The sequence below is a fragment of the Triturus cristatus genome, chromosome 3_2 (genome assembly GCF_964204655.1).
Source record: "Triturus cristatus chromosome 3_2, aTriCri1.1, whole genome shotgun sequence".
NCBI lineage: Eukaryota > Metazoa > Chordata > Amphibia > Caudata > Salamandridae > Triturus > Triturus cristatus.
In genome coordinates, this window is record NC_140584.1 from 840,634,210 (window position 1) to 840,660,273 (window position 26,064).

The window sequence follows — 26,064 nt, forward strand, 5'->3', positions numbered from 1 at the left end:
TCCTACAAAAACACGCAATAGAACAGGTCCCCCCCCCCATCAGCAAAATGTAGGAGTCTACTCCCTATATTTTCTGATACCAAAAAGAGACGAGACTCTACGACCTAACTTGGATCTCCGGCCTCTAAACACGTACATACATTCAGACCATTTTCACATGGTAACACTTCAGCAGGTACTTCCGCTCCTCTCCCAGAACGACTTTCTCACCACACTGGACTTGAAAGACGCGTACTTTCACATTCCGGTACATCATGCCCACAGAAAGTACCTCAGATTCGTAGTGGACGGGCAACACTACCAGTTCAAGGTGCTCCCATTCGGGGTCACAACAGCACCACGGGTATTTACCAAGTGCCTAGCGGTAGTGGCGGCACACCTCAGAAGACAGCACATTCACGTCTTCCCGTATCTGGACGACTGGCTCATAAAAGCCGCATCCTACAACCAATGTGTACACCACACCGCCACTACAATCCAGCTACTGCACCAACTAGGCTTCACGGTGAACCACCAAAAGTCACAGTTAACACCATCCCACATAAAGCAATACCTCAGTGCCACCATAGACACCTCAAAAGCCATTGCCTACCCCAATCCGGCAAGGATCGCAAGCATTCAAGCTTTGCGTCAAAAATTCATACTTCAACACTCCCTCCCAGCAAGAGTGTTTATGCAACTGATAGGGATGATGGCCTCTTGCATTTTTATAGTACCTCATGCAAGACTCCAGATGCGTCCACTCCAAGAGTGCTTAGCGCGCCAATGGAACCAGGCCCAGGGGCAACTGACAGATCTGGTGTTGGTAGACGGTCGCACCCATCGCTCTCTACAGTGGTGGAACACCACAAATCTTTCCAGAGGTCGACAGTTCCTGGACCCGGTTCCACAAATAATCCTGACAACAGACGCATCGCTCTCCGGCTGGGGAGCTCATCTTCTACACCTCACAGTGCAGGGCACATGGACGCGCAACAAAAGTTACTCCACATCAATCATCTGGCAATCTTTCTAGCCCTAAAATCCTTTCACACACCGATTTTAGGCAAGGCAGTCCTTATCCGCACAGACAACATGACCGCCATGTACTACATCCAAAAACAAGGCGGCACACACTCCCCACAGCTCTCTCAACTAGCACAGAGCATATGGAGATGGGCAATTCCACACAAAATCTTTCTCCTAGCCCAACATGTCCCAGGAGTCCAGAACACCATGGCAGATCTGCTCAGCAGACAGACGCAGCAGATCCACGAGTGGGAACTTCACCCGCAAGTTCTTCATCCGTTCTTTCAAATGTGGGGGTATCCACAAATAGACCTATTCACCACCCACGAAAACAAAAAATGCCCAAGCTTCGCCGCCAGGTACCCACACCCATTGTCCAAAGGCAATGCGATATGGATGAACTGGTCAGGCAAATTTGAATACGCCTTTCCACCTCTCCCACTAATTCCATTAGTGGTGCAAAAGCTACAACAGCACTCCCTCACACTCATTCTAGTAGCTCCAACATGGGCCAGACAACCATGGTACACCACGCTGCTGGAACTCTCAGTAGTGCCACACCAAAAATTACACCTCTCGCCATGCCTCCTAACCCAGAACCATGGAGAGATCAGACACCCGGACCCAGCTCAACTCAACCTTGCGATCTGGCTCCTGGAATCATAGAGTTCGGATACCTTAACCTACCCCCCGACTGTATGAATGTTATCAGAGAAGCTAGACGTCCTACCACTAGAGCCTGCTACGCTGCCAAGTGGAAAAGATTTGTTGTTTACTGCCGTAACAACACAATCAACCCTCCAGACGCATCCATACAGCACATCATATGCTACTTACTACATCTACGAAGATGTAACCTAGCATATACATCTACTCGGCTACACCTCGCAGCAATTGCTGCTTACTTACAAAACAGACAGCACCTATCACTTTTCAAAGTGCCTGCCATTAAAGCCTTTATGGAAGGCCTAAAACGCATAATTCCCCCCAGAGTGCCACCCTCACCTGTGTGGAACTTAAATATAGTGCTCACAAGGCTAATGGGACCGCCTTTTGAACCCTTGCATAAATGTGAACTGCAATTCCTCACATGGAAAACAGCTTTCCTGGTAGCCATCACCTCCCTTAGAAGGGTCAGTGAAATACAAGCACTTACTATACAAGAACCTTTTCTCCAAATGCACCCGAACAAGGTTGTTCTCCGTACCAACCCAAAATTCCCACCCAAAGTCATCTCACCCATTCATTTAAACCAATCGGTAGAATTACCGTTTTTTTTCTCGCATCATCAAACTGTTGCAGAAAGGGCTCTACACACACTGGATGTTAAAAGGGCCTTACTTTACTACATCCGGAGAACACAAACTTTCAGAAAGACAAAGCAACTGTTTGTCTCTTTCTTTCCACCTCATAAAGGCAACCCCATCTCTAAATCAGGGATAGCTAGGTGGATTGTAAAATGCATACAGATTTGCTACCACAAAGCAAAACGCACGCTATCTGTTCCCCCTAAAGCCCACTCTACAAGAAAGATAGGGGCTTCTATGGCTTTTCTAGGGAACATCCCATTAGATGATATCTGCAAGGCAGCTACATGGTCAACACCGCACACTTTCACTAAACATTACTGTGTAGATGTGCAAACCAAGCAACAAGCTAGTGTGGGCCAGGCTGTACTGAAAACACTATTTCAAACCACTGCAACAGATACCGGTGGTCGCCGCTAAGGTTGGGAACTGCTATATAGTCTATGCAAAAGTGTGTAATCTGCAGCTCATGTGCCTCGAACGGATTATGCTACTTACCAGTATGTTCTTGGCATGTAGAGCTGCAGATCTACACACGCCTCCCCGGCTACCTGTATCTGTTCCAGTCTATCTTATTTAGATACAACACACATGGGTTTCTTCACAGTGAGTTCGAGGCATGTGGGCTGCTGAATTCATATCTGTGCATAGATTGCCGCCTAGTGTTGGGTCCGGATGTTTGCACGTTGTTGTCCTGGAAGAGTCTTCGAAGTATCCTGGGATAGGTGACTCCTCCCCTGGACTACAGTGCGCATGGGCATCCTCTCCATCCTCAGATTGTTTTTTTCCGCCATTGGGTTCGGATGTGCTTATCTTGACTCAAGTTAGGAAAAACTTTTTCCAGGCCAAAGGGCCTTGAGTTCGCGTCGGTACTGTTCCCGATCGGTATCGATAGTATCTTGTTAGTTTACTAACTTCCAGAACCAACTTTTTCGCATTTTCCCCGACCATCGACCCGTCATCGACGATGGAATCGAGGACACCATTCAAGCGGTGTCCTGTATGCAATGCGAAATATCCCCATATCGACGTCCATCCGGTGTGCAACAAATGCCTTTCACCGGATCACGACGAATCTACATGCATGGCCTGTGCCTGATTCCGATCCAAGAAGACTCTCCGGAATCGACGAGCAGCGAGACTCGAAGCGCAGCAAGCGGCACCGGCCCCGGCCAACATCTTCAGCGCCGAAGACGAAGATGTCGAAGACGTGGAGAACCTACCCTCCAGCCCCGCTTCCGAACACGACTCCGGATCGGAAGACGTCGAAGAACGACTCTTTTCCAGAGATGAAGCCGACACCGAGGTAGGAGACTACAATGAGGCCTTAGGGGCCGAAGAGAGTAGCTCCGGTGACGAGCAAGGCCTACCCGTACAGACTGAGGATATCCCAGTGCGCCAGTCTATGGCTCCGGTCGAGGGATCGCCTTCGGGCCTTACCCAAGACCTATCCCGCAGTTCTTCGGCCCCGCCCTCTGGCCCGGCCTCGGACACTCAGCGGCAGCCATTACTACCCAAAACGGCTGGTTTCCCTTCTTCGAAACCGAAAGCTGTATTGGTTCACCAGAAACCGAAAGTGACGCTGGTCGGATCGAGGCCCACCACACCTTCGACGCCAGCAAAACCCGTCGGCGCCGACCGCACCAAACGAGACTTCGGTGCCGAGCTTGCAGCAGCCGACGTCGGCGCCGACACACGGAAGAAGACCTTCGGTGCCACCAAACCTACTCGGCTCCCGGCACCGACACTAGGCTCCGACCCCAAAGGTCAAACTGCCTGCTGCGTCTCACACCGCTTCGACAGCACCACCAAAGGCACACTCATCAAAGACGTCGACGGCCATTACCGCCCCTCGACTCGATGACTCACCGGCGCCGAAGAAGTCCACGCCCGCCTCTACAGAACCGGTCGGCGCAAAGGACTCGATGGCGCTCCAGGTGCGGCCCGTTGCTGCGCAACGCACCAAACACAAAGCAGTCCTCCAGGACACGTCAGGCCCCGAGCAGATAAAAGCTCCAACAGCCTCTTCGGCACCGGCCAACATCACTTTTGGCCTGCCGCCATCCACGGCCCCAAAACTGTTCCAAATCAGAACACGGGTCACCCACACCACGTTCACGCCTGCCGAACGCTCTCCTGCGGAGACGTCTCCATCACATATCATCGACGCCGACACCGGCAGGATGATGCTCCACAAGAGGAGAATAACTTCCGAGCCAGCTTTGGACTCCTACCGGATCCCGCTCAAGAAAAAGCTGCCAGTGGCTTCGGAACCAGTTCTTTACGAACCTCTCCATTCCTCTTACCAAGATCCACAGTCCTTCTCTCCCACACACTCCGACACAGACGTTTTGGAGGACTACATGGGGGACCACGTCCCCTACCCCGGAGAAATGGACCCTGAAGGCCAACAGGACCCTGACCAAGCTTGGGATGACCCTGTAGACACGGGTGCACCTATGGATACACAGGACCCGCAACTCTATGGAGCAAAAACATCTCCCACAGAGGACACTGCCGCATTCAACGCCCTAATTGAACGTGCTGCGGCCAATCATGGTGTGCAACTCCACTCTGACACCGTCGAGGACGACTTTCTCATGGATACTTTCGCATCCTCAGAAAGGAATATAAAAACTCTACCCATTTTGAAGGGTGTCCTCAAACCAGCAAAGGACATCTTCAAAGAACCCACCAGGGCAAGAGTAATAAACCCCAGGATCGACAAGAAATACAGGTCGGCACCTGGGGATCCAACCTACATTAGAGGCCAGTTACCTCTGGATTCCATTGTAGTTGCGAATGCTCGCAAACGGGCACACTCGCAAACAACAGGTGATGCTCCTCCCCCGGACAAAGAGTCCAAGGTGCTAGAGACCTCCGGCAAACGGGTTGCGGCCCAGGCAGCTCACATATGGCGCATTGCCAATACTCAGGCGCTCCTCGCTCGCTACGATCGAGCACACTACGACACACTAGAACAATTACTCCAACATCTCCCTGACCAATTCAAAGAAGGTGCAGAGATCCTCATCAGGGAGGGACAACTCCTCACTAACGCATCCATTAAGTGTGCACTGGATGCCGCAGATACAGCTGCCAGAGCCATAAACACTAGCGTCATGTTGCGACGACACGCCTGGTTGCGAATCTCCGGATTCAAGCCGGAGGTACAAAATAACATCCTCAACCAGCCTGTCAACCCCGACTACTTATTCGGGCCGGAGGTTGACACCACCCTAGAGAAAATAAAAAAGGACACAGACACTGCAAAGTCCATGGGGGCTCTCCAAACGCAGTCCTTTCGGAGCGGCTCCTTTCGCCGCCCCGGAAATAGAGGAGCAGGTAGAGGACAGGGGTCACAGCAAACCTACAACAAGGGCAACACACAAAGCACCTACGATAAAAACACCCGGGGTGGATATCGTGGCTCCAGCACAAAGGGCAGAGGACGCGGGTACGGCAACACCAGGTCCTCCCCCAAGAACAAACAGTGACGCCCTCTCCCTTCCTCCCGACCACATAACACCTGTCGGGGGAAGGCTACAAAGGTTCCTGTCCACGTGGAACTCCATCACCACGGACAGGTGGGTCAAAGATATTGTCAAATACGGTTACTGCCTAGAATTAACCTCAACTCCACCCACAATACCTCCAAAACACCGTCCTATGTCCTCAGAGCACTTAACGCTCTTACAGCAGGAGGTGCTAAGTATGCTACTAAAAGGCGCAATAGAGGTCGTACCCGTCCACGAGCAAGGTACGGGGGTGTACTCCCTGTACTTTTTAATACCAAAGAAGGACGGGTCACTCAGACCTATATTAGACCTGAGACCCCTGAACCGCTACATTCTCTCCGAGCACTTTCACATGCTCACTTTACAGCAAGTCCTCCCGCTGCTCAAGCAGGGAGACTTCCTGGCCACACTGGACCTCAAAGATGCGTATTTCCACATACCCATTCACCCCTCACACAAAAAATACCTCAGGTTCACTGTTCAGGGGCAGCACTACCAATTCAAAGTCCTTCCCTTTGGCGTGACAACAGCACCCAGGGTTTTCACAAAGTGCCTAGCTACTGTGGCGGCACATCTACGGAGGCAGCACATACACGTCTACCCTTACCTGGACGACTGGCTCATTCAAGCAAAGTCAGCCCAGCAATGTGCCAGCCACATGTCCCGCACCATTCACCTCCTTCACAGTCTAGGGTTCTCACTAAATTACCCAAAATCCCATCTCCAGCCCGCACACGTACAACAGTACCTAGGTGCGACTATAGACACTCTGGCGGCCACAGCTCAGCCAAATTTAGTGAGAATCAACAGCATGCAAATGCTGATTTCCAAGTTCAAACCACAACACTCCCTTCCCGCGCGAGTGTTCATGCAGTTGATAGGCATGATGGCCTCCTGCATTTTCATAGTCCCACACGCGAGACTACATATGCGCCCGCTTCAGGAGTGCTTAGCACGTCAGTGGAATCAGGCTCAAGGACAGTTGAAAGACCTAGTGTTGGTGAGCGGTCGGGCATACAACTCTCTGCATTGGTGGAATCCACAAAACCTTTGCAAGGGCCGACCGTTCCAAGAGCCTGTTCCACTAATAATACTGACAGCAGACGCGTCTCTCCAGGGATGGGGAGCTCATGTACTCAACTACACAGTGCAGGGACTATGGACAACACAACAGAGGAAGATGCACATCAACCTTCTGGAATTGATGGCAATTTTCCTGGCAATGAAAGCATTCAAAGTACACTTGTGCAGCAAAGTCGTGTTGATCCGGACGGACCACATGACCGCCATGTACTACATACAGAAGCAGGGAGGAACACACTCTCCACAGTTGTCTCATCTGGCTCAGAGCATGTGGAAGTGGGCCATTCAGAGGAACAGGTTCCTCATGGCAGAACACCTCCCCGGCAAGGACAACCAGATGGCGGATCTGCTCAGCAGACACAGCCACCAGATGCACGAGTGGGAGTTACACCCATCAGTACTCCAACCGTACTTCCAGCAATGGGGTCATCCAGAGATAGACCTATTCGCCACAAGCGAAAACGCAAAATGCCAAAGCTTTGCCGCCAGGTTCCCACATCCGCAGTCGCAGGGCAATGCGATATGGATGAACTGGTCCGGCAGATTTGCGTACGCTTTTCCCCCAGCGCCACTGATACCGCTGGTGGCACGCAAACTCAGACAACACTCACTGACACTCGTCCTGGTTGCTCCAACGTGGGCACGCCAGCCATGGTACACCACCTTTCTCGAACTTTCCGTGGTGCCGCACCAAAGGCTGCGGATCAAACCCGCGCATTTGACGCAGAACCATGGAGAGATTCAGCACCCAGATCCGCAACAGCTGAACCTGGCAATCTGGCTCCTGAAGTCCTAGAGTTTGGCTACCTAAACCTGCCACCTGACTGTATGGACATCATTAAGGAGGTCAGGAGACCCACTACCAGAGCTTGCTATGCAGCCAAATGGAAAAGGTTCGTCATTTATTGCAATAATAATGACATTAACCCGCTAGACGCATCCATCCAAAACATAATCTGTTACCTCTTCCACCTATACCGATGCAATCTGGCGTACACCTCTATACGTGTCCATTTGATCAGCCTATCTGCAAACCAGGCAGCACCTCTCTCTTTTCAGAGTGCCTGCCATCAAAGCATTCTTGGAAGGACTCAAACGAGTCATTCCACCAAGCCACCCACCGGCTCCAATTTGGAACCTCAACTTGGTCCTCACGCGCCTGATGGGTCCACCCTTTGAACCTCTACACTCATGCGAGATTCAATTCCTTACCTGGAAAGTAGCTTTCCTAGCAGCGATCACTTCTTTAAGAAGAGTTAGTGAACTCCAGGCACTAACCGTTCAGGAGCCATTTATACAGGTTCACGCCAACAGGGTCGTACTACGTACCAACCCCAAATTCATGCCCAAGGTCATTTCGCAGTTCCACATGAATCAAACTGTTGAACTGCCTGTTTTCTTTCAAAACCCACAGACTGTCGCAGAAAGGGCACTCCATACACTAGATGTAAAGAGGGCCCTCATGTATTATATCGACAGGACTAAAGTCTTTAGGAAAACAAAACAACTTTTCGTTGCCTTTGCCCCACACCACAAAGGTAACGCTATCTCCAAAGCAGGTATAGCCAGATGGATCGTTAAATGTATTCAAATCTGCTATCAAAAGGCTAAACGCACATTGATTCCCCCACGAGCCCACTCAACACGTAAGTTAGGGGCCTCCATGGCTTTCCTAGGAAACATTCCTTTGCATGATATATGTAGAGCAGCCACCTGGTCCACTACACATACATTTACCAAACACTATTGTGTAGATGTACAATCAAATCAGCAGGCAGCTGTAGGACAGGCTGTTCTCAAAACTCTTTTTCAGACCGCTGCAGCTGGCACTGGTAGCCGCCGCTAATAGAGGGCACTGCTATGTATTCTATGCACAGATATGAATTCAGCAGCCCACATGCCTCGAACTGAATATGCTACTTACCAGTATGCATCTGTTCTTGGCATGTAGGGCTGCTGACATTCATATCGCCCTCCCACCTCCCCGGCGCCTGTAGCAGCTGCAGCTGCAGCTCTCAGAATTACTGTAAGCATGGTCATCATTTTCTGTATCTACTCCATCACTGCCACAATGGCGAAAAACAATCTGAGGATGGAGAGGATGCCCATGCGCACTGTAGTCCAGGGGAGGAGTCACCTATCCCAGGATACTTCGAAGACTCTTCCAGGACAACAACGTGCAAACATCCGGACCCAACACTAGGCGGCGATCTATGCACAGATATGAATGTCAGCAGCCCTACATGCCAAGAACAGATGCATACTGGTAAGTAGCATATTCATTACTACGCTCCATCTTTCCCTGTTGGCGAAAAACAATCTGAGGATGGAGCCGAAGCCCATGCGTAATACGAACCAAGGGAGGAGTCACCGACCTCGTGACTTCCAAAGACTTTCCAAGAGGAAAAACAAACTGCAAACATCCGGGCCCAACACCAGATGGCGATCTATGCAAATGTGTAGATCTGCAGCTCTACATGCCAAGAACAGATGCGTACTGGTAAGTAGCATATTCCTTATTCACTCCATAAGCACTCCATGTACAGCTTGGAGTGCAAAGGTGCCTAGAGATCCCCCAATGGAACAAATTAATAAATAAATAAGTGCATGACAGCCATAGTAACAGGTCTATGACGAAAGAGCATAATTGCCTACCCTTCCTATGCAGACTGGGCAGAATACAGTACACACAGGAGCTAGAATTTGGCAAAAACTTTCTCCTTCAAGAAAGTCAGTTATCTATTCTTTCGAAGATTCACACTGAATAGGACACCTGCCAATTTGGTTGAATAGGTGTTCTGTCTTTTGGGTAGCATGGCCTATATCATCATTTTAGTCCCATTACCAGACTACATATGCAAGGACTTTAAGTGCCAAAATGATCACGTGTCTCAAACATTTGTGGAAGCTATTTCCTCAGATCAGGACTTGCCTAACTCCACGGAAAAATATGTGCAATCCACTTACAACCCATTAGTCACCTTATGCTGACACAAATGGAGAAATGGACCCAGAACATTACAAGATCTAGGGAGACTAGAGCAGGGAGATGTGTGGCTCCCCTGTAGGAACACATATAAGGGTGCTGTGGAATCCTATCCTGTTAAACCTTCCCCATCTCACGGCACATCTGCATTTCGTACTGTAATTCCTAGAGCAGCACAACAGTGTAGGATTATCATGCAGACTGAGATGGGGGAGGACGATTTCCTCATTAAATTCTTGTTGTACTGAAAAAATAAACCAATATCTCCCAATGCTCAAGACAATCCTAAAAAGCAGTGTGGTTGCATGCAGTGTATAAAAGAAATTCAAACCGCGTGCAAAATGCCATAACTTGTTAACGGCCATGTATCCCTGGACTTTCTATTAGTGTATACAGAACAGCTTAAGGTTGTCATGCCAGGTGTGAGAGATACTCGTTCACCTGGTAAGGAGAGGAATAATATTTTGCTGCTGACTAGAGTTGCAGTGAGAGCTGCAATTCTGTGGTGCATTTCGATTCCCAAGTGCTGATATTGTTTTAGAAAAGAAACTAGTAGGAAGGCATGAGCCATCTCTTGCAGCACTTTCCTGACGCCCAATGTATGAAGTACAGGAAACTGTAGAAGAAGACAGGTTTATTTCCAACACTGGTGTACAGTGTGCCTTGGATGTAGCTGATGGAACCTGTCAGCTTTCTCCTTCCAACCCCTTGATTGGCTCTTAAATTCAAGGTCACCCCCAGGAGGTCCAGTAGCACCTAGTGCCACTGTTGATTGATGGAGGAAATCATTTTGTCCCAAAAGTCAAAGAAATGTCGGAAAAAGCAAGGACACAGATGGCCAGGTGCATATGTGTGCTCATCAACTACAACAATCTACCTTTTTTAGAGAACAAGGATATATTATGCATACAAATGTTCAGTTAATTTCCAGAACCAACCACGCTAAGCCTTCCAATCAAACAGTCGGAAACAATACAAGTAGCAGTACTCGCTTTGCATTTTTGGGGCTGCACCTGAAACTGAGTCAAAACATCCCAAAGCAACAACTTCATTCACAGGCTTTTCCACCACAGGCCTGTTTGGTGCAGATAAGGTTTTTTTGTGTGATCGTTGGGAACATAACCTCAGATCAGTGGTTTCTTTCCACCATTGCTCTAGGACATTTGGTAGCACTCCACACCCTTGCGCCAAACCATGCACAAAAACCATACAAACAAGCTATATCTTCCACTTCTGCTGGAAGAAGTGTTTGTATTGTGAAAGTGAACGATCAACAGCATAACAAGTACTCTGAGTGTACTCCAGTTCTGGACTAAGTATACTAAACTAATATAGAATTACCACACATTTCAAAATGACCCACATCTTGTGATTATTCCTCTGTTACAGCAAGATGATTACCTTGACTTCAAGGATGCATACTTCCAAGTGCTTATGCATCCACCGCTGTTTGTTAATGTTGAGGATATCTCCAGTTCAGAGGTCTACCCTTTTTGGGTTACATCGGCCCCAAGGGGGTTTACAGAGTGTCTGACAGTGATTGCAGCCCATCTGCCCCATAGTCTGATATGTCTACATCTGTATCTGCACATTCGGCTGTTAACGGTGAATGACAAAACCATTTACTTCCTTCACATATTGGGGTTACCCATTAATGTCAAAAGTCCCATCTGCAGCCAAGACAGATAAAAATTCTTCTAGAGGCCTGCTGAATTTGGTGACAGCACAAGCTTTGCTTATGAATATTGTGACATGACCTGTTCAGCCCAGTCTGACATTTTTGTGCACGATTGTTTTTACCCCGTGAATTTAAATTGTACTTTGCACTTAAATTGCACTATGTTTTAACTGCTTTTATCGTTTATTTTGATTCTCAGTTACCAATACCTCAGTCCTCCACCCGCTTGACTTGCGGGGCCCGTAAGTAAGAGTGGGCCCGCCTTGGTCACTGGTCAGCGCTCTAGTTGTTAGCCCTAGTAGAGTATAAATATACAGGCTGGTGGGACCCCGCGCATCGGGCGCACCCCCATCAGCGCCCAGAGCACGTCCAGCGCCAGAAACCGTGCCCGATTTCCTCCCCGATGGTTTTTCTAGCAAACAGCTGCTGGAGCTCAGGACGGGTGAGGGCCCTAACCCTGAGGTTTGTCACCGAATGGTGGTTACTGTTGATTTTAAGTGTAATATGTGTGATTTTACTTTCAATAAGTCTCCAAATAATAATCACTCCGCACTAGTGGCCACAAAAAGGGGGGCTCAGCCTGCCGGAGAGAGACCTAGGAATCACTCTGGTTTCCCCCAATTGCTCAGACTCCATAACATCTGACCCCTAAAGGAGGGGATGCCTCAGGGGGTATCTCTGAAGAGTTCCTTGAGCGTATCCTGCTTAACACCAGGTCACTGATAAAACATAAATATGAGTTTGATTGCATGATGCAGCTTTCTAACCCGGACCTGGTATGCCTGACAGAGACCTGGGCAAACCAGACATCCGAACCAGACTGGAACATAGCTCTCCCTGCAGGCTACTTAGCAGCCAGCTTAGACAAGATAGGGAAACAAGGAGGGGGCATTGCCATACTATATCTCTCTCACCTTAACGTCGAATAGAATCCATCCCACAACTTCCTGCAGAGGCTATGCTTTTTACTATCAAAGTAAACAACACCCTGACCTTCCATGGCTTACTCTTATATCGGCCACCTGGACCAAGATCCGTCTTTGCCCTAGCATTCCAGACAGTTCTTGAATCCTGTTAAGAATCTCCCACTTTCACAGTTTTGGGCGATTTTAATTTTCACCTTGAATCTGACAATAACCCAGATACTGCGAGGCTTCATGGTCTAACCCAAATTGTCTCGGAAGCTACGCATATGGCCGGTCATACCCTGGACGGCATTTTTACCAATAATTCCGACATCACTCTGGACAAAATCCTACCACTACCCTGGACAGATCACAAAGCTGTTAACTTTAAAATTCAAATAACGCAGTCTAACCGGCATCACGCATATAAACCGCTTCTTGTAAACTCCCAGCCCTGGCACAGCATACAGAAGAAAGAGCTAGAAGAGTCCCTTGACAGAGGCCCTGCTACACAGGCCGCTGATAATAACCTTGACGGTACAAAAGGGGGTGGTGATGGACGGAGCATCAGCCAGGCTTGCTTGAATCCAGTGGCAAAGTGAGCAAGGGACTCACGTCTGAGCATACCCTGCCAACTTATGGCGAACGAAGCTTGTTTCCGTTCCAGGGAAGGCATGGCTTGGCAGTTCGGGCTGGACTGTTCCCATGAGGCACAGGGTCAGACTGATTTGCATATGGCCATGTCTGAACTGGGGTGGCAGAGTGGGCTAAAGAACGGTGATGGATCAAACCCAGATCTGTTGACTGGGTGTGAGTGTTTGATTGGTTCTGATGCTCCGTCCATCACCACCCCCTTTTGTACCGCTTTGTTCGCCATAAGTTGGCAGGGTATGCTCAGACGTGAGTCCCTTGCTCACTTTGCCACTGGATTCAAGCAAGCCTGGCTGAAATGCCAGAAACCGGTCCTAGGAAGCTTGTTTCCGGTCCAGGGAAGGCATGGCTTGGCAGTTCGGGCTGGACTGTTCCCATGAGGCTCAGGGTCAGACTGATTTGCAAATGGCCATGTCTGAACTGGGGTGGCATAGTGGGCTAAAGAACGGTGATGGATCAAACCCAGATCTGTTGACTGGGTGTGAGTGTTTGATTGGTTCTGATGCTCCGTCCATCACCACCCCCTTTTGTACCGCTTTGTTCGCCATAAGTTGGCAGGGTATGCTCAGACGTGAGTCCCTTGCTCACTTTGCCACTGGATTCAAGCAAGCCTGGCTGAAGATGGCTGAAATGACAGAAACCGGTCCTAGGAAGCTTGTTTCCGGCCCAGGGAAGGCATGGCTTGGCAGTTCGGGCTGGACTGTTCCCATGAGGCACATGGTCAGACTGATTTGCATATGGCCATGTCTGAACTGGGGTGGCAGAGTGGGCTAAAGAACGGTGATGGATCAAACCCAGATCTGTTGACTGGGTGTGAGTGTTTGATTGGTTCTGATGCTCCGTCCATCACCTCCCCCTTTTGTACCGATAATAACCTTGACAGCACATCAATTTGATGAATGGATTAGATCAGCAGTAAGTCAGCTGGCCCTGGAAAAAAACCATGAAAACAAGAAGTCAGGTGTCCGCTCCATGGTACGGCCCAGACCTTAAAAACATTGTCTAAATGCAGAAGAGTCGAACGACTACGGAGGGTCGACCATAGCAGGAAGCATAAAATGGCCTATAACCTAGTCACTGGTTTCCAACACCACTTCACACGTATGCACCCGGCTTTCCTGGTGTAGGTAACGTGGATACTAGGGTTCTGTAGTAGGGGATCTCTGTGTATAGTCATAATCTAGTGAATAGTCCCGCCCATGTGCGTGGACCCCGGAGCAATAAAAAATAATCTCTAAAGGTGACAAATCATGCAGACCTGCATACACCTTTAAGAGAGAATTTAATTTAAAGACAGATAATGCAGCCTATACCCACAGGCTACACTGTCCAGTACTTCAACTAGAATTCCACCAACATCCACAAACAGCACTGCCTGTCCAGCTTTTCTCCACATAGGAGAAAACCCTGCCTCTACCAGCAAAAGCCTCTGGAATGATAGAGAGGAAGGAGTGGACAGACAAGCCCCATAGGCTGCCATTATGTGGCTTAGAACAGGATACTGGGCCTTTAAGAAAACTTTCCAGATTTCCAGAACTTTCCCCAGTATCCCAGAATGCCCAGCAGGTCCCATTTACTTTCAGTTCTTTTTTCCGGCTCCTGCTAGCAGGACCCTGGAGCATTGAGCTCTCCCCTTTTCAAGGGTTTATTGTAGTTTTTGTCAATTTTTGTCACTTTTTCAAGTGCTTAGTGGCTGGTACTGTCAACATGCCTGGCTTGTTCGACAAGTGCCCGGAATGTGGTAGAAAGAAGGCTAAAACAGATCCACACGAGGTGTGTATAGGTTGCCTTCCCCAGTCCCACGTGCCTGAAGACTGTGATATCTGCCACTCGTTCTCAGCCAGGACCCTGAGGGACAGAATGAAAATCAGGCTTCAAGTCCTGGAGGAGAGAAGGCTGAAGGCACCAGGTGGGTCTGGAGGGGCTGATTTGGCCCATACTGAGGCCTCTGGGGGGCTCCCCAGGGGCAGGAAGACCAGTAAGCGTCCCCACTCCCCGTCGACGGCGGCGTCGAGGAGGATGACTACCATCTGTTCGCCGTCTCCCCAGGGCTCTGGGGAGAAGCGGCGTCGACGGTCGACGTCGAGGGACCTGAACAGGCCTCCGTCTACTACATCGGCATCTTCGGCGACGACGCCGTCGCCGTCCAGCAGTTGGCGTCGAGATCGGACCCGGCGTCGGCGCTCGCCGTCGAGGGGAGATCGCCGTTCGCCGTCGGTGAAGAGGAGACGGTCGACGTCGCCGTCGAGGAGAAGTTCGACGTCGAGACGCTCGAGGTCAAGAAGATCGCCGTCGAGGCGCAGATCGCCGTCGAGGCGCAGATCGCCGTCGAGACGAAGATCGCCGTCGAGACGAAGATCGCCGTCGAGGCGAAGGTCGCCGTCGAGGCGAAGGTCGCCGTCGAGGAAGAGAGAGTCATCGGGATCGGTGTACTCTGTGGTGTATATGCCTACTCTGATGCCTACGTCACCGCCTCCTCTCCCACCACCTCCGACTCCGCCTCCACCGCCAACACCACCGCCACCACCACCCCCACCTCCACCGCCACCACCGCCTCCACATCCGCGGCCACTGCCTCCGCCGCCCCCACCTCGGTCGTTACCACGCACTCCATTGGGGGTACCGGCGGTTCCCCCGCGGTCGGTTTCCCTTCCGAGGTACCCGACTCCGCCGCAGGGGACTCCGAAGCCGCGACGCCCGCGGTCGCCGGGACCGGCTAGACCGGCGGGCAGACCGAAGCCGAAGAGGTCGCGCTCCCGCTCTCTCAGGAGGAGAAGATCACGGAGCCATGGACGGTCATCGTCGGACTCAGGACGACGCCGTAGGAGGCACAGGTCCAGGTCGCACACGCGATCCTCGACCAGAGACTTTTCCCCGACGCTGTCGGACTCGCCAGGGACTAGGGTGTCTCCGGTGGACGATTTGGTCTCTTTCCAAGAGGTGCTGTTGAGAGGGGCAGCAAAGTTGGGTATCACGGTGACGGTTCCAACACCCACGACGTCCGTGATATTCGAGACACTTCATAAGAAACATCTGTCTCGCCCTCTACTGCCCCTTGTACCAGGACTGGTGGAACCCGCGTTGGAGCTGTTCCTCACTCCCGCGGTGACGAAGGCCGCCCCCTCCAGGCTCATGAAAAAGTATAGGGCCCCGGAGTGGGACCCTACCTTTTTGAAGGTGGACCCGAAGCCGGATTCGGTCATCGTGACGGCGGCGAGGAAACAACATGCGACCGCCCCTTCATCGACGGTCCCGCCTGACAAAGAAAGCCGCTGGCTGGATTCTGCGGGCAGGAAGGTGTGTGGGACCGCCGCCACCACCATGAAGGCGGCGAGTGCAGGGGCTTTGTTGGGCCATTACGACCGGGCCCTGTGGGAGTCCCTGCAGCAGTATGCGGACCTGCTGCCCCGGGACAGGAAGGAAGACTTCTTGGAAACAGTGCGCGAAGGCATGCTGGTTTCTAATCAGGTGATCGGCGCGGCGGCGGATGTCTCCTTGTTGGCCGCCCATGCCTACTGTAATGGCGTCCACCAGAGGCGGCATTCGTGGCTGCGCCTGACGTCCCTCAAACCAGAGGCGCAGCACAGAGTGGCCAACCTGCCCTTCTCGGGGGAAACCCTGTTCGGAAAACATGCGGATGATGAGATGGCCCGCATGAAGGCGGAGGCGGAAACCCTGACGGCCGTCGGGTTGGAGAAGGCCGAGAAGAAGAAGCGCCCGTTCCAGAGGCGGTTCGGGTCTTCGGGCAGAGGGCGTGGGCAGGGTTCGGGACAGCAGCAGCACCAACAGCAGCAGTTCCGGAAGCCCTTCCAGAAACGCCAGAGGGGTAGAGGAGGCCAGCAGGCGACTACCACTACCAAGGGCCCGGCCGGGTCTCGGCCCTGAGCGGCTACTTCCCCCTCAAACCTTAACCCACTCCAGTGGGGGGGAAGCATTCAACTTTTTCCGGCAGAGTGGAGAAAAATTACTCAGGACAAGTGGGTGCTGAATATTGTTTGCAATGGATACAGTCTTCGGTTTATCAGCCCGCCTCCAGCGATTCCGCCGGTCATCTCTCAGTTCCAGCTGAGAGAGCTCCAGGCGGAGGCAGATATCTTGTTGAGAAAAAAGGCGGTAGAAGAGGTACCTCTGTCTCAAAGGGGAAGAGGTCTGTACTCTCGGTTCTTCCTCGTTCGCAAGAAGGACAAGAACGAGTTCAGGCCCATTCTGGATTTGCGACAGGCAAACAAATGGATTCGCGGAGAGAAGTTTTGCATGCTATCGTTGCACCAGATTTACCCTCAGCTGCAACGGGGAGACTGGCTCTGTGCCATAGATCTACAGGATGCGTACTTCCATGTGCCCATAGCACGGAAGCACAGGAAGTTCCTGCGATTCCAAGTCTGCGTTAATCACTATTAATACACAGTACTGCCATTCGGGCTAAAGTCTGCGCCCAGGACCTTCTCGAAGTGCATGGCGGTGGTGGCGGCACATCTGCGAAGGAACAAGATGTTTGTCTACCCGTATCTGGACGATTGGCTGATCAAGGCTTCATCCTTCTCGGAAGCGCAAGATCACTTCCGATGGACGTGCGCTCTCTTGCACAAGCTGGGGTTACACGTCAACATGTCCAAATCGGTCACGACTCCGGTCTAGTGCATACAGTACCTGGGAGCCTCCATCGATACGCGGTCAGCAAGCGTGTCTCCTTCGGAGGAGAGACGGTTATCACTCCTTCGGAAGGCTCAGGACCTCAGGACTGCTCATCGACGACAGTGAGGAAGGTGTCTTCTCTACTGGGATCGATGGCCTCCTGTATCTTCCTCACGCCTCACGCACGGCTACACATGAGACCACTGCAGGAGTGCTTGGAGGATCAGTGGGATCAGAGGACAGGCTCTTGGGACGACAAGATACGACTGTCGCTGCATGCTCTTCAGTCTCTGAAGTGGTGGTGTTCGGCGGAAAACCTCCTCAAGGGGGTTCCCTTCCACAAGGACATTCCCACGACGAGTGTCGTGACTGATGCGTCTCTCCAGGGCTGGGGAGCGCATTCCGGGGACTTGCAGATTCAAGGAAAGTGGTCTCCTTTGGAATCGACGTACCACATCAATTTCCTGGAACTCAGATCTGTCTTCCTGGCACTGAAGGCCTTCCTTCCGTCCTTCCAGACCAACTCGCTGCTGATACAGACGGAAAATACAACCACAATGTATTACCTCAACAAGCAGGGGGGGTCAAGATCGCGCACTCTGTCGCAGGAGGCGCAGGCGATCTGGCGCTGGCTGCTGGCCCGAGGACTGACGATTATGGCCACGCATCTGCCAGGGGTGCAGAATGCTCAGGCGGACGCCTTGAGCAGGCTGATTCAGGAAAACCACGAATGGGTCATAAACGACGAAGTACTAGGAGAAGTCTTCGCAAGGTGGGGGACTCCAGACGTAGATCTGTTCGCCACCGCCGAAAACAGCAAATGCCGAGACTTCGCATCCAGGTACTAGCAGCGGGGGACGCTGGGGAATGCGCTATGGATCGATTGGTCGAACAGCTTTCTGTACGCTTTTCCACCCATTCCCCTGATTCCGGCAGTGCTCCTCAAGCTGTCCCAGTCCAGGGCGCGGATGATCCTGATCGCCCCGGAGTGGCCCAGGCAGTGGTGGTTCACGGACCTACTTCACCGGTCTCTCCTTCCTCACATGCGGTTGCCGTGCAGGCCGGACCGTCTCACGAAGTTCGGGGGCGGATGGTGCACCCCAACCTCTCGTCTTTGAGTTTGGCGGCATGGCTCCTGAAATAGTGCAATATGGCCATCTGAATCTACCAGACGATTGTATGGACATACTGAAGGAGTCTAAACGACCTTCCACTAGGACATCCTATGCTTACAAGTGGAAGAGATTCTGTATCTGGTGTTAGTCCAAGAACTTTGATCCGACGACCTGTAAGGAAGATGTCATCCTTCCGTACCTTTTACATCTGGCGCAGTCTGGCCTTAATTTCCATTCCATTAAGGTTCATCTGGCTGCTTTGACTGCTTACAGGAAATGCCCTTCACAGACTTCCTTCTTTCAGATCCCTGTGGTCAAGGATTTTTTGGGAGGCTTGAAGAAAGTGTTTCCTCCCGTCAGACTTCCCTCGCCTTCCTGGGACTTGAATGTGGTGCTGTCCAGACTGATGAAGGAGCCTTTTGAACCCATTCACAAGGCTTCATTGCAGCACCTGTCCTGGAAGGCGGCGTTCCTAGTGGCCATTACATCGGCCCGCAGGGTGAGTGAACTTCAGGCATTATGTTGTCAAGAACCTTATACTGTATTTCATGCTGCTAAGGTTGTGATGCTTACTCACCCTAAATTTCTTCCTAAGGTTATCTCTGACTTTCATGTCAACCAGACCATAACTTTACCTACGTTCTTTCAGAATCCCTCTTCGCCAGCTGAAAGGTCTCTCCATTCCCTGGATGTTCGGAGGGTGTTGAAATTTTATCTGGATAAGACCAAGGATATTCGTAGGTCTGACCAATTGTTTGTTAATTATGGATCAGTCAGGACTGGTCTTGCGACCTCTAAACAGTCCATTTCTCGGTGGATTGTGTCCTGCATACAATTGTGTTATCAAAAGGCTAATAAGACCTTAGGGGTTAAACCTAAGGCTCATTCCACCAGGGGCAAAGCTGCCACGACGGCTTTGCTGCGTAATGTTCCTATTGCGGAAATCTGCAAGGCGGCCACTTGGAAGTCGGTCCATACCTTTGCTGCGCATTACTGTCTGGACTCGGATGCCAGTGCAGATGCTCAGGTTGGGCAGGCTTCGCTGCGAAATTTGTTCGCACAGTATTGATTTTGTCTCGTTGTTCTCCACCGCTGTTGTTGTGTGGGGATGGGCTTGCCATTCTATTCACTAGATTATGACTATACACAGATATCCCCTACTACAGAAGGAGTAGTTTCTTTTCTGTAACTCCAGTTCTGTAGTAGGGGTATCTCTGTTATAGTCATAAGCGCCCGCCCTCCTCCCCGGTGGAGAGATTATTATTCATATGAAGAATGCTACAGGTCTGGCGTGCTACGCCTTCAAAAAGAACTGAAAGTAAATGGGACCTGCTGGGCATTCTGGGATACTGGGGAAAGTTCTGGAAAGTTTTATTAATGGCACAGTATTTTTTTTATTTTATTTTTTAACAAAACTTAATAGGAAACAGTTCAATACAGGTATTGCACAAACAATCAAAACATTTCAATAATGGTTTTCTATTGGTTAAATATGACAACTGCTGCACATATTAATTCATTAATTCATTTTATTTCTTACTTTTTCGTTCCTATTTTTATATATATATATACATGTGCAAAACTTTTCTTTGTATATGTTTTATATCAAAGTTATCACGTCATACATCCATGTAAACGTTTGCATTTTCATTATACAATAGATCATCAATAGGAGACAAGAATTGATGAAAAAACAAAAAGACAAAAGAAACAGAAGATAATAATACGTTATGGCTAATATTTTTTGATTCTACGCGCGTTTCGGCGATCAGCCTTCTTCAGGTAGCCATAATCCTGATACCTCCTACAATAAGAAAAAATAAACTATAATTGTCTGTGCATACCATAACAACCTAAAGTGCATATTCATAATTCTAAAATATCTATTTCTGTATTTACAAATTTTACAAACAAATATCTATTTACAATTTTATACCTTTTCCTATACACATTCAATTTTGTTCATTTCCAAATCACCATAGCTATCTATAGTATTTAAAGTGTGACCAATAAAGGCCCAGTTTGGAGGAAGTTCAAAACATTCGGATAAATTCAGTGTTTGTAGAGGCTATTCACTTCTGTATGGTACGGTGTAATCAATTCATCTATAATTTATACTGTTTACAGGGTTCTCTAAGTGCTCCCTTTGGCCCAAAAATTATGTATATCTATGATATTGTCGTGACCTGATTATACATTATGGAGGGCAAAAATTGTAGCGAGAATGTAAACGAATTTCATTGGAATTCTATTTCTTTTCTGTTTACTCGCTCTACATACATTTCTGTTCGTATGTTTTATTTCATTACCTTATTGTGTGCCGTCACTCATATTACTCTATTGGGGGCAGGTCTGTTGATTTAGTATCAGGATACTTTTTCGCCGCCAATGGGTTGTGCTCAAAGCTCTATAACAGGATAAAATAAGGTCATAGAGATGATTGTGTGCCCCAGTTGGGCCTACTCTACCTATATAGTATGGGCTGACTTACTTTTGGAATTAAGTTCTTATGATGGGCGGGACAGAGTAGCAGAGACGTGCATCAGAGGAAGCTTGCTGCTGGATTAGTGTTGCTTTGCAGTCTGCAGGAAAACACAACATCATGGTGTCCTAGCATTAATATTTTGAAGCCGAGACATCCACGGCTGATCCTATTAATCTATGCTGATTTTTAGGTACTTACTTAAGCACAGTACCAACGTGTAGTGTCCAGATTGTCCCATCCAAACTCTGGCGTGTCTATCAGTTGGTAAATATGTTAAAGGTGAGGAGGAGTACAATGACGTCGTCTAGAGGAAAGAGGAATAGGTTTAAATCTAGATGTATACTTTTAGTTGATTCGCGTGTAAATCAACGGGAGACGCAACTTCCAATATATTCACTTAATAGCAAAATTGCACTCACCGGAACAGCAACGCTACTTGCTCTTACGAGTCACGGCGTGTGCGTTTATCGATCGTTGTTTACTCTTTTCAGAGGGCGTGCGGTAACGTCATCTATAAATAAGTATATTTGACTAGATTAATAATCTTCGTCTACCCCATGTTTAACGGCACAGATCGATGCATCTCCTCTGTTTCCGCTAGTTACTAAGAGACCCGATTGTCACTTACCAAAAGTTCGCCGTTCTCTTATCCAAAGTTCGCCGTTCTCTGCTCCTTCAATCTCAAGCGGTCGCGTCAGCGTGCAAACGCCGTCGATAACCAGCACTTCCGTTATATTGTATAAGCCTTTCTGTCATTGGCTAATTTGTGATCCAAACTGGCCTATCGTGTGCTACATGGCAATTGTTTCTATTTTAAAGGGGTATGCTTGCATGGTCGATTGAGCGCAGACATAATTATCTTCTGGAGACAGCCAATCACTCGCTTCCTAATCACAGCGTTCACAAACGAACTTAAAGGCGTAGATGTTCAGTTCCCTGTTTTTTTGTAAAAACAATGAACTACTACCTCTATATAGAAAGAGGTCGAGATAAGGTGATCGAGTCCATGAGTGACAATGTTTATAAAACCCACGGAAAATAATGGTGAAACAAAAACATCTGAATTGATTAGCGTTGTACATTTGTATTTGTCGCTGGACACATACAAGCAAGGGTTAAATAATGAGATCCCGTGGAGTCAAGCTATCCGTTACAATAACTGATATGATGCACAGAACTGAAAAAAGTATCAAGAGGGCCATTAATAAATGTATGACTCTGGTATGAACTCAATGCATCAAGTTAGCATCCTTACGTTTGGAATTCCCGGGTAAGGTACAGAGACAAGTTGTACAATAGAAATATCGCTCAAAAAAAATTTCATATAATTTGCATCATCACGATACAAATGTATAACCCTAATCAATTCAGATACCAGGCGTTACGGTTGTCTCATTCTGATCCCATCCGCTCTAGGCGTTTGTTTTGACTAGGGAAGAAATAAATAAAGATGTTTTTGTTTCACGTTTACATGGATGTATGACGTGATAACTTTGATATAAAACATATACAAAGAAAAGTTTTGCACATGTATATATATATATATAAAAATAGGAACGAAAAAGTAAGAAATAAAATGAATTAATGAATTAATATGTGCAGCAGTTGTCATATTTAACCAATAGAAAACCATTATTGAAATGTTTTGATTGTTTGTGCAATACCTGTGTTGAACTGTTTCCTATTAAGTTTTGTTCAAAAAATGTTTTGCTTTAAAACCCTATAATAGGAAATTTATTTTAGGGGTACCCTTGTTAAATTACGATTAATGGCACAGTATCCTGTTCTAAGCCACATAATGGCAGCCTATGGGGCTTGTCTGTCCACTCCTTCCTCTCTATCATTCCAGAGGCTTTTGCTGGTAGAGGCAGGGTTTTTTCCTATGTGGAGAAAAGCTGGACAGGCAGTGCTGTTTGTGGATGTTGCTGGAATTCTAGTTGAAGTACTGGACAGTGTAGCCTGTGGGTATAGGCTGCATTATCTGTCTTTAAATTAAATTCTCTCTTAAAGGTGTATGCAGGTCTGCATGATTTGTCACCTTTAGAGATTATTTTTTATTGCTCCGGGGTTCACGCACATGGGCGGGACTATTCACTAGATTATGACTATAACAGAGATACCCCTACTACAGAACTGGAGTTACAGAAAAGAAACTACTCCTATCCACGGTGGGGTGGCTCTCCAACCGGCTGTCTTCCACGGAGTTTCTTCAGGGTTCACTGGGAAGGGTGCTTAATCTTAAAAAATCCAACCGCGACTTACAAGTAGACTTGTACGGAGCACGCCGTCAAGTTTCCACACTGCACACACTCTCTGTGGGGTTCCTAGTCACTCACCTTGGTTGGTTCCTTGGGTCTCTAGCACTTACACGTCCTCTTGACATTGTCTTGATCCAAGTTGTGGTTCTTATACCCCTCTCTTAGTATATGGTTTGGTCCAACCCTGGAGTCCACTGTGTATTCTGTGCTATTTACTGTATTTCTTCGCAGGCAAAGAAAGCGCAAATTGAAATCATGAAAAACATGCAGTTCAGATGTCTAATGCTAACATTTAAATAATTGACAGATTACTGGTATTTCTCTTCTCAGGAGCCTGTTCTCTCCAAGGAGCAGCCAGCATTTCAGTACAGCAGTCATGTTTCACTGCAGGCCTCCAGTGGACATATGTGGTAAGGAACCTCTATGCCCTCCTTCCCCAATCCTTCACACTTTTTCCCCATTAGCAGAGATTTGAACTTGCAGCCCTCCTCTAGTGCTGCCTTTGCCTTCTTTTAAGATACCAGATCTGTCTTCTCACCTCTTTGTGTATTGTTGTTTCTATTCCCACACAAGTCCAACATAATTCCAGAAAGACTAAGAGTCTTGTGCCCCATATTTAAATGAATGTGTCTCCGAAGCATGCCGTTCTGATGGATTCTTCCAACTGCAGATTCCTCAGTTTTAGAATACACCTAGGCGTCAGACTGGATGCAGGGTTCTTTAACACAATTGCTGCTGCATGCTAACAGATGGAGCCTTCAGACTTTGCGAAAGCCTTGCTCTGCCCTGGAAGCAATGGAACAGAGCCATATAGGCGCTACTCCTAATGTTCTTGGAGCATGTGTGGGTGCCAGCTAGTGTTGAGTGCGGATGTTTGCAATTTGTTTTTGTTAAAAGAACTTCAGAGCTGAAGACATTAAGGAGGCAGAAGAGGAAGGTGATGGGCCGTTAGGCTTTACACCGGGCCAAAGCGCAAAGACACTTGAATTTTCCAGTTCGGAGGGCTCCGGTGTCACTAAAGAAACCCTGTCTCCTAAAAATAAGCAGAAAAACACACTTGTAGAGCTTCCTCCATGGTTTTAATCCAGCAGCATTTTTAACACAATTTGGCTACTTTTGTAGTACATGAAGCTTCCTGCTGTTATGTTAAAAGGGGTGAGAGGGCAGCAGGCGTCAATACGGTTCAGGGCTGTTGCTTAATGGGTGGGCATATTGTATGTAGTAACAATCATCTCACCTCTGAACTGTACAACATTGCAGACTTAAACTCACGAAACATGATAGTAAAAATGTGCGATCTGACGTGTGAGACAGGGTTTTTTTGTGTAGTTGGTCACATCCACTAATGCTGAGCCAGTGTATGGTGCACTTGTCTTTGCGGTCGCCATGCTATTAATGCCTCTGCATTTGCACCTTATTTCTATAATCCATCTCCAATGAAGAAGTAATGCTACTCATCTCTTCTGATTAACAGCGTGCGCAGCTTTAAGCAGATGACATAAGTCTCATTGAAAGCAAGCCCTGAGCAGATAGCTAGGGTCGTTGCAGATAACTTTAAAAAGCACAGTTTTCCTGGAATGTGCGTATCTAGCTGCCAATCCCAGAGTGCTCCTTGGGTCTCACAAAACACACATGCATAGGCAGCCCAATGGCACCCACTCGCACGCTAGGAGAGAGAAGGGGGGGTGTGTGTGTGTGTGTTAGTGTGTGTGTTAGTGTTAGTTATGCACACAGCCACCCCCGCACAAGTAATAACACACATATGAACACAGGCAGACATGACACATCCGCAACCTCAGAAACATACTACTAAAAAACATTGACAACTCCAAAAGCTCGAAGCTCGGCCATTCCCGAGACCTTTTGGCTTTGGCAGTGCTTGTTTACACTGTACTTTAGCCAAGCTTTTATGACGAACAATAAAGATCCTACAATGCAGAAGAAAATTTTACTTGCCGCTAGTCCTGGTTCTGCATTGTAGGAATTTTTATTGAAGTCATAAACGACTCACCCGTCTCCTCAGCTGGTTACATTTGGGCAGTAGTTACGATTTATTTGCTCTTGCCCGTTTAAAAAAGAAAAAACTGGATTCTGCAGGTAACTGCAAGTACAATTCATTGTGGGAAGGTGAGTATCACAGGTTCTTAATGGGACAGGTTTCTTTTTCTTTACTCTTAATGTAAGCCGTTCAGGATGCATTTTCTACTTTCATGTACACAAAGGGGACATGGCATGACAGATGCTGCACTGCGCTTTACTTTAAGCATTCTTTGACGACATTATGGGCATTCCGGAGAAAAATGACATCTCTGAAAGAGTTCCATTGTCTATGCTTTTACATGAACTCTGTGATAATAACATCATACAGTATAAATCTCCATGAAAGAACTACTATGCAAACAGATGTGGGATCCGCGCAGGCTGCGAAAAACTAT

The 26,064-nt window shown here is 48.6% G+C and overlaps 1 protein-coding gene across 5 annotated transcripts in view; it reads left to right on the forward strand.

Annotated features, from left to right (window-relative positions):
* Positions 1–26,064, forward strand: part of POLDIP2 (DNA polymerase delta interacting protein 2) — a 260,669-nt gene that overhangs the window by 189,157 nt on the left and 45,448 nt on the right. For all 5 annotated transcript variants that reach the window (XM_085649090.1, XM_085649089.1, XM_085649088.1 and 2 more), the window contains one exon: positions 23,960–24,039. In XM_085649090.1, coding sequence (XP_085505216.1) covers positions 23,960–24,039 — 80 coding nt within the window. The remainder of the gene's footprint in view (positions 1–23,959; positions 24,040–26,064) is intronic.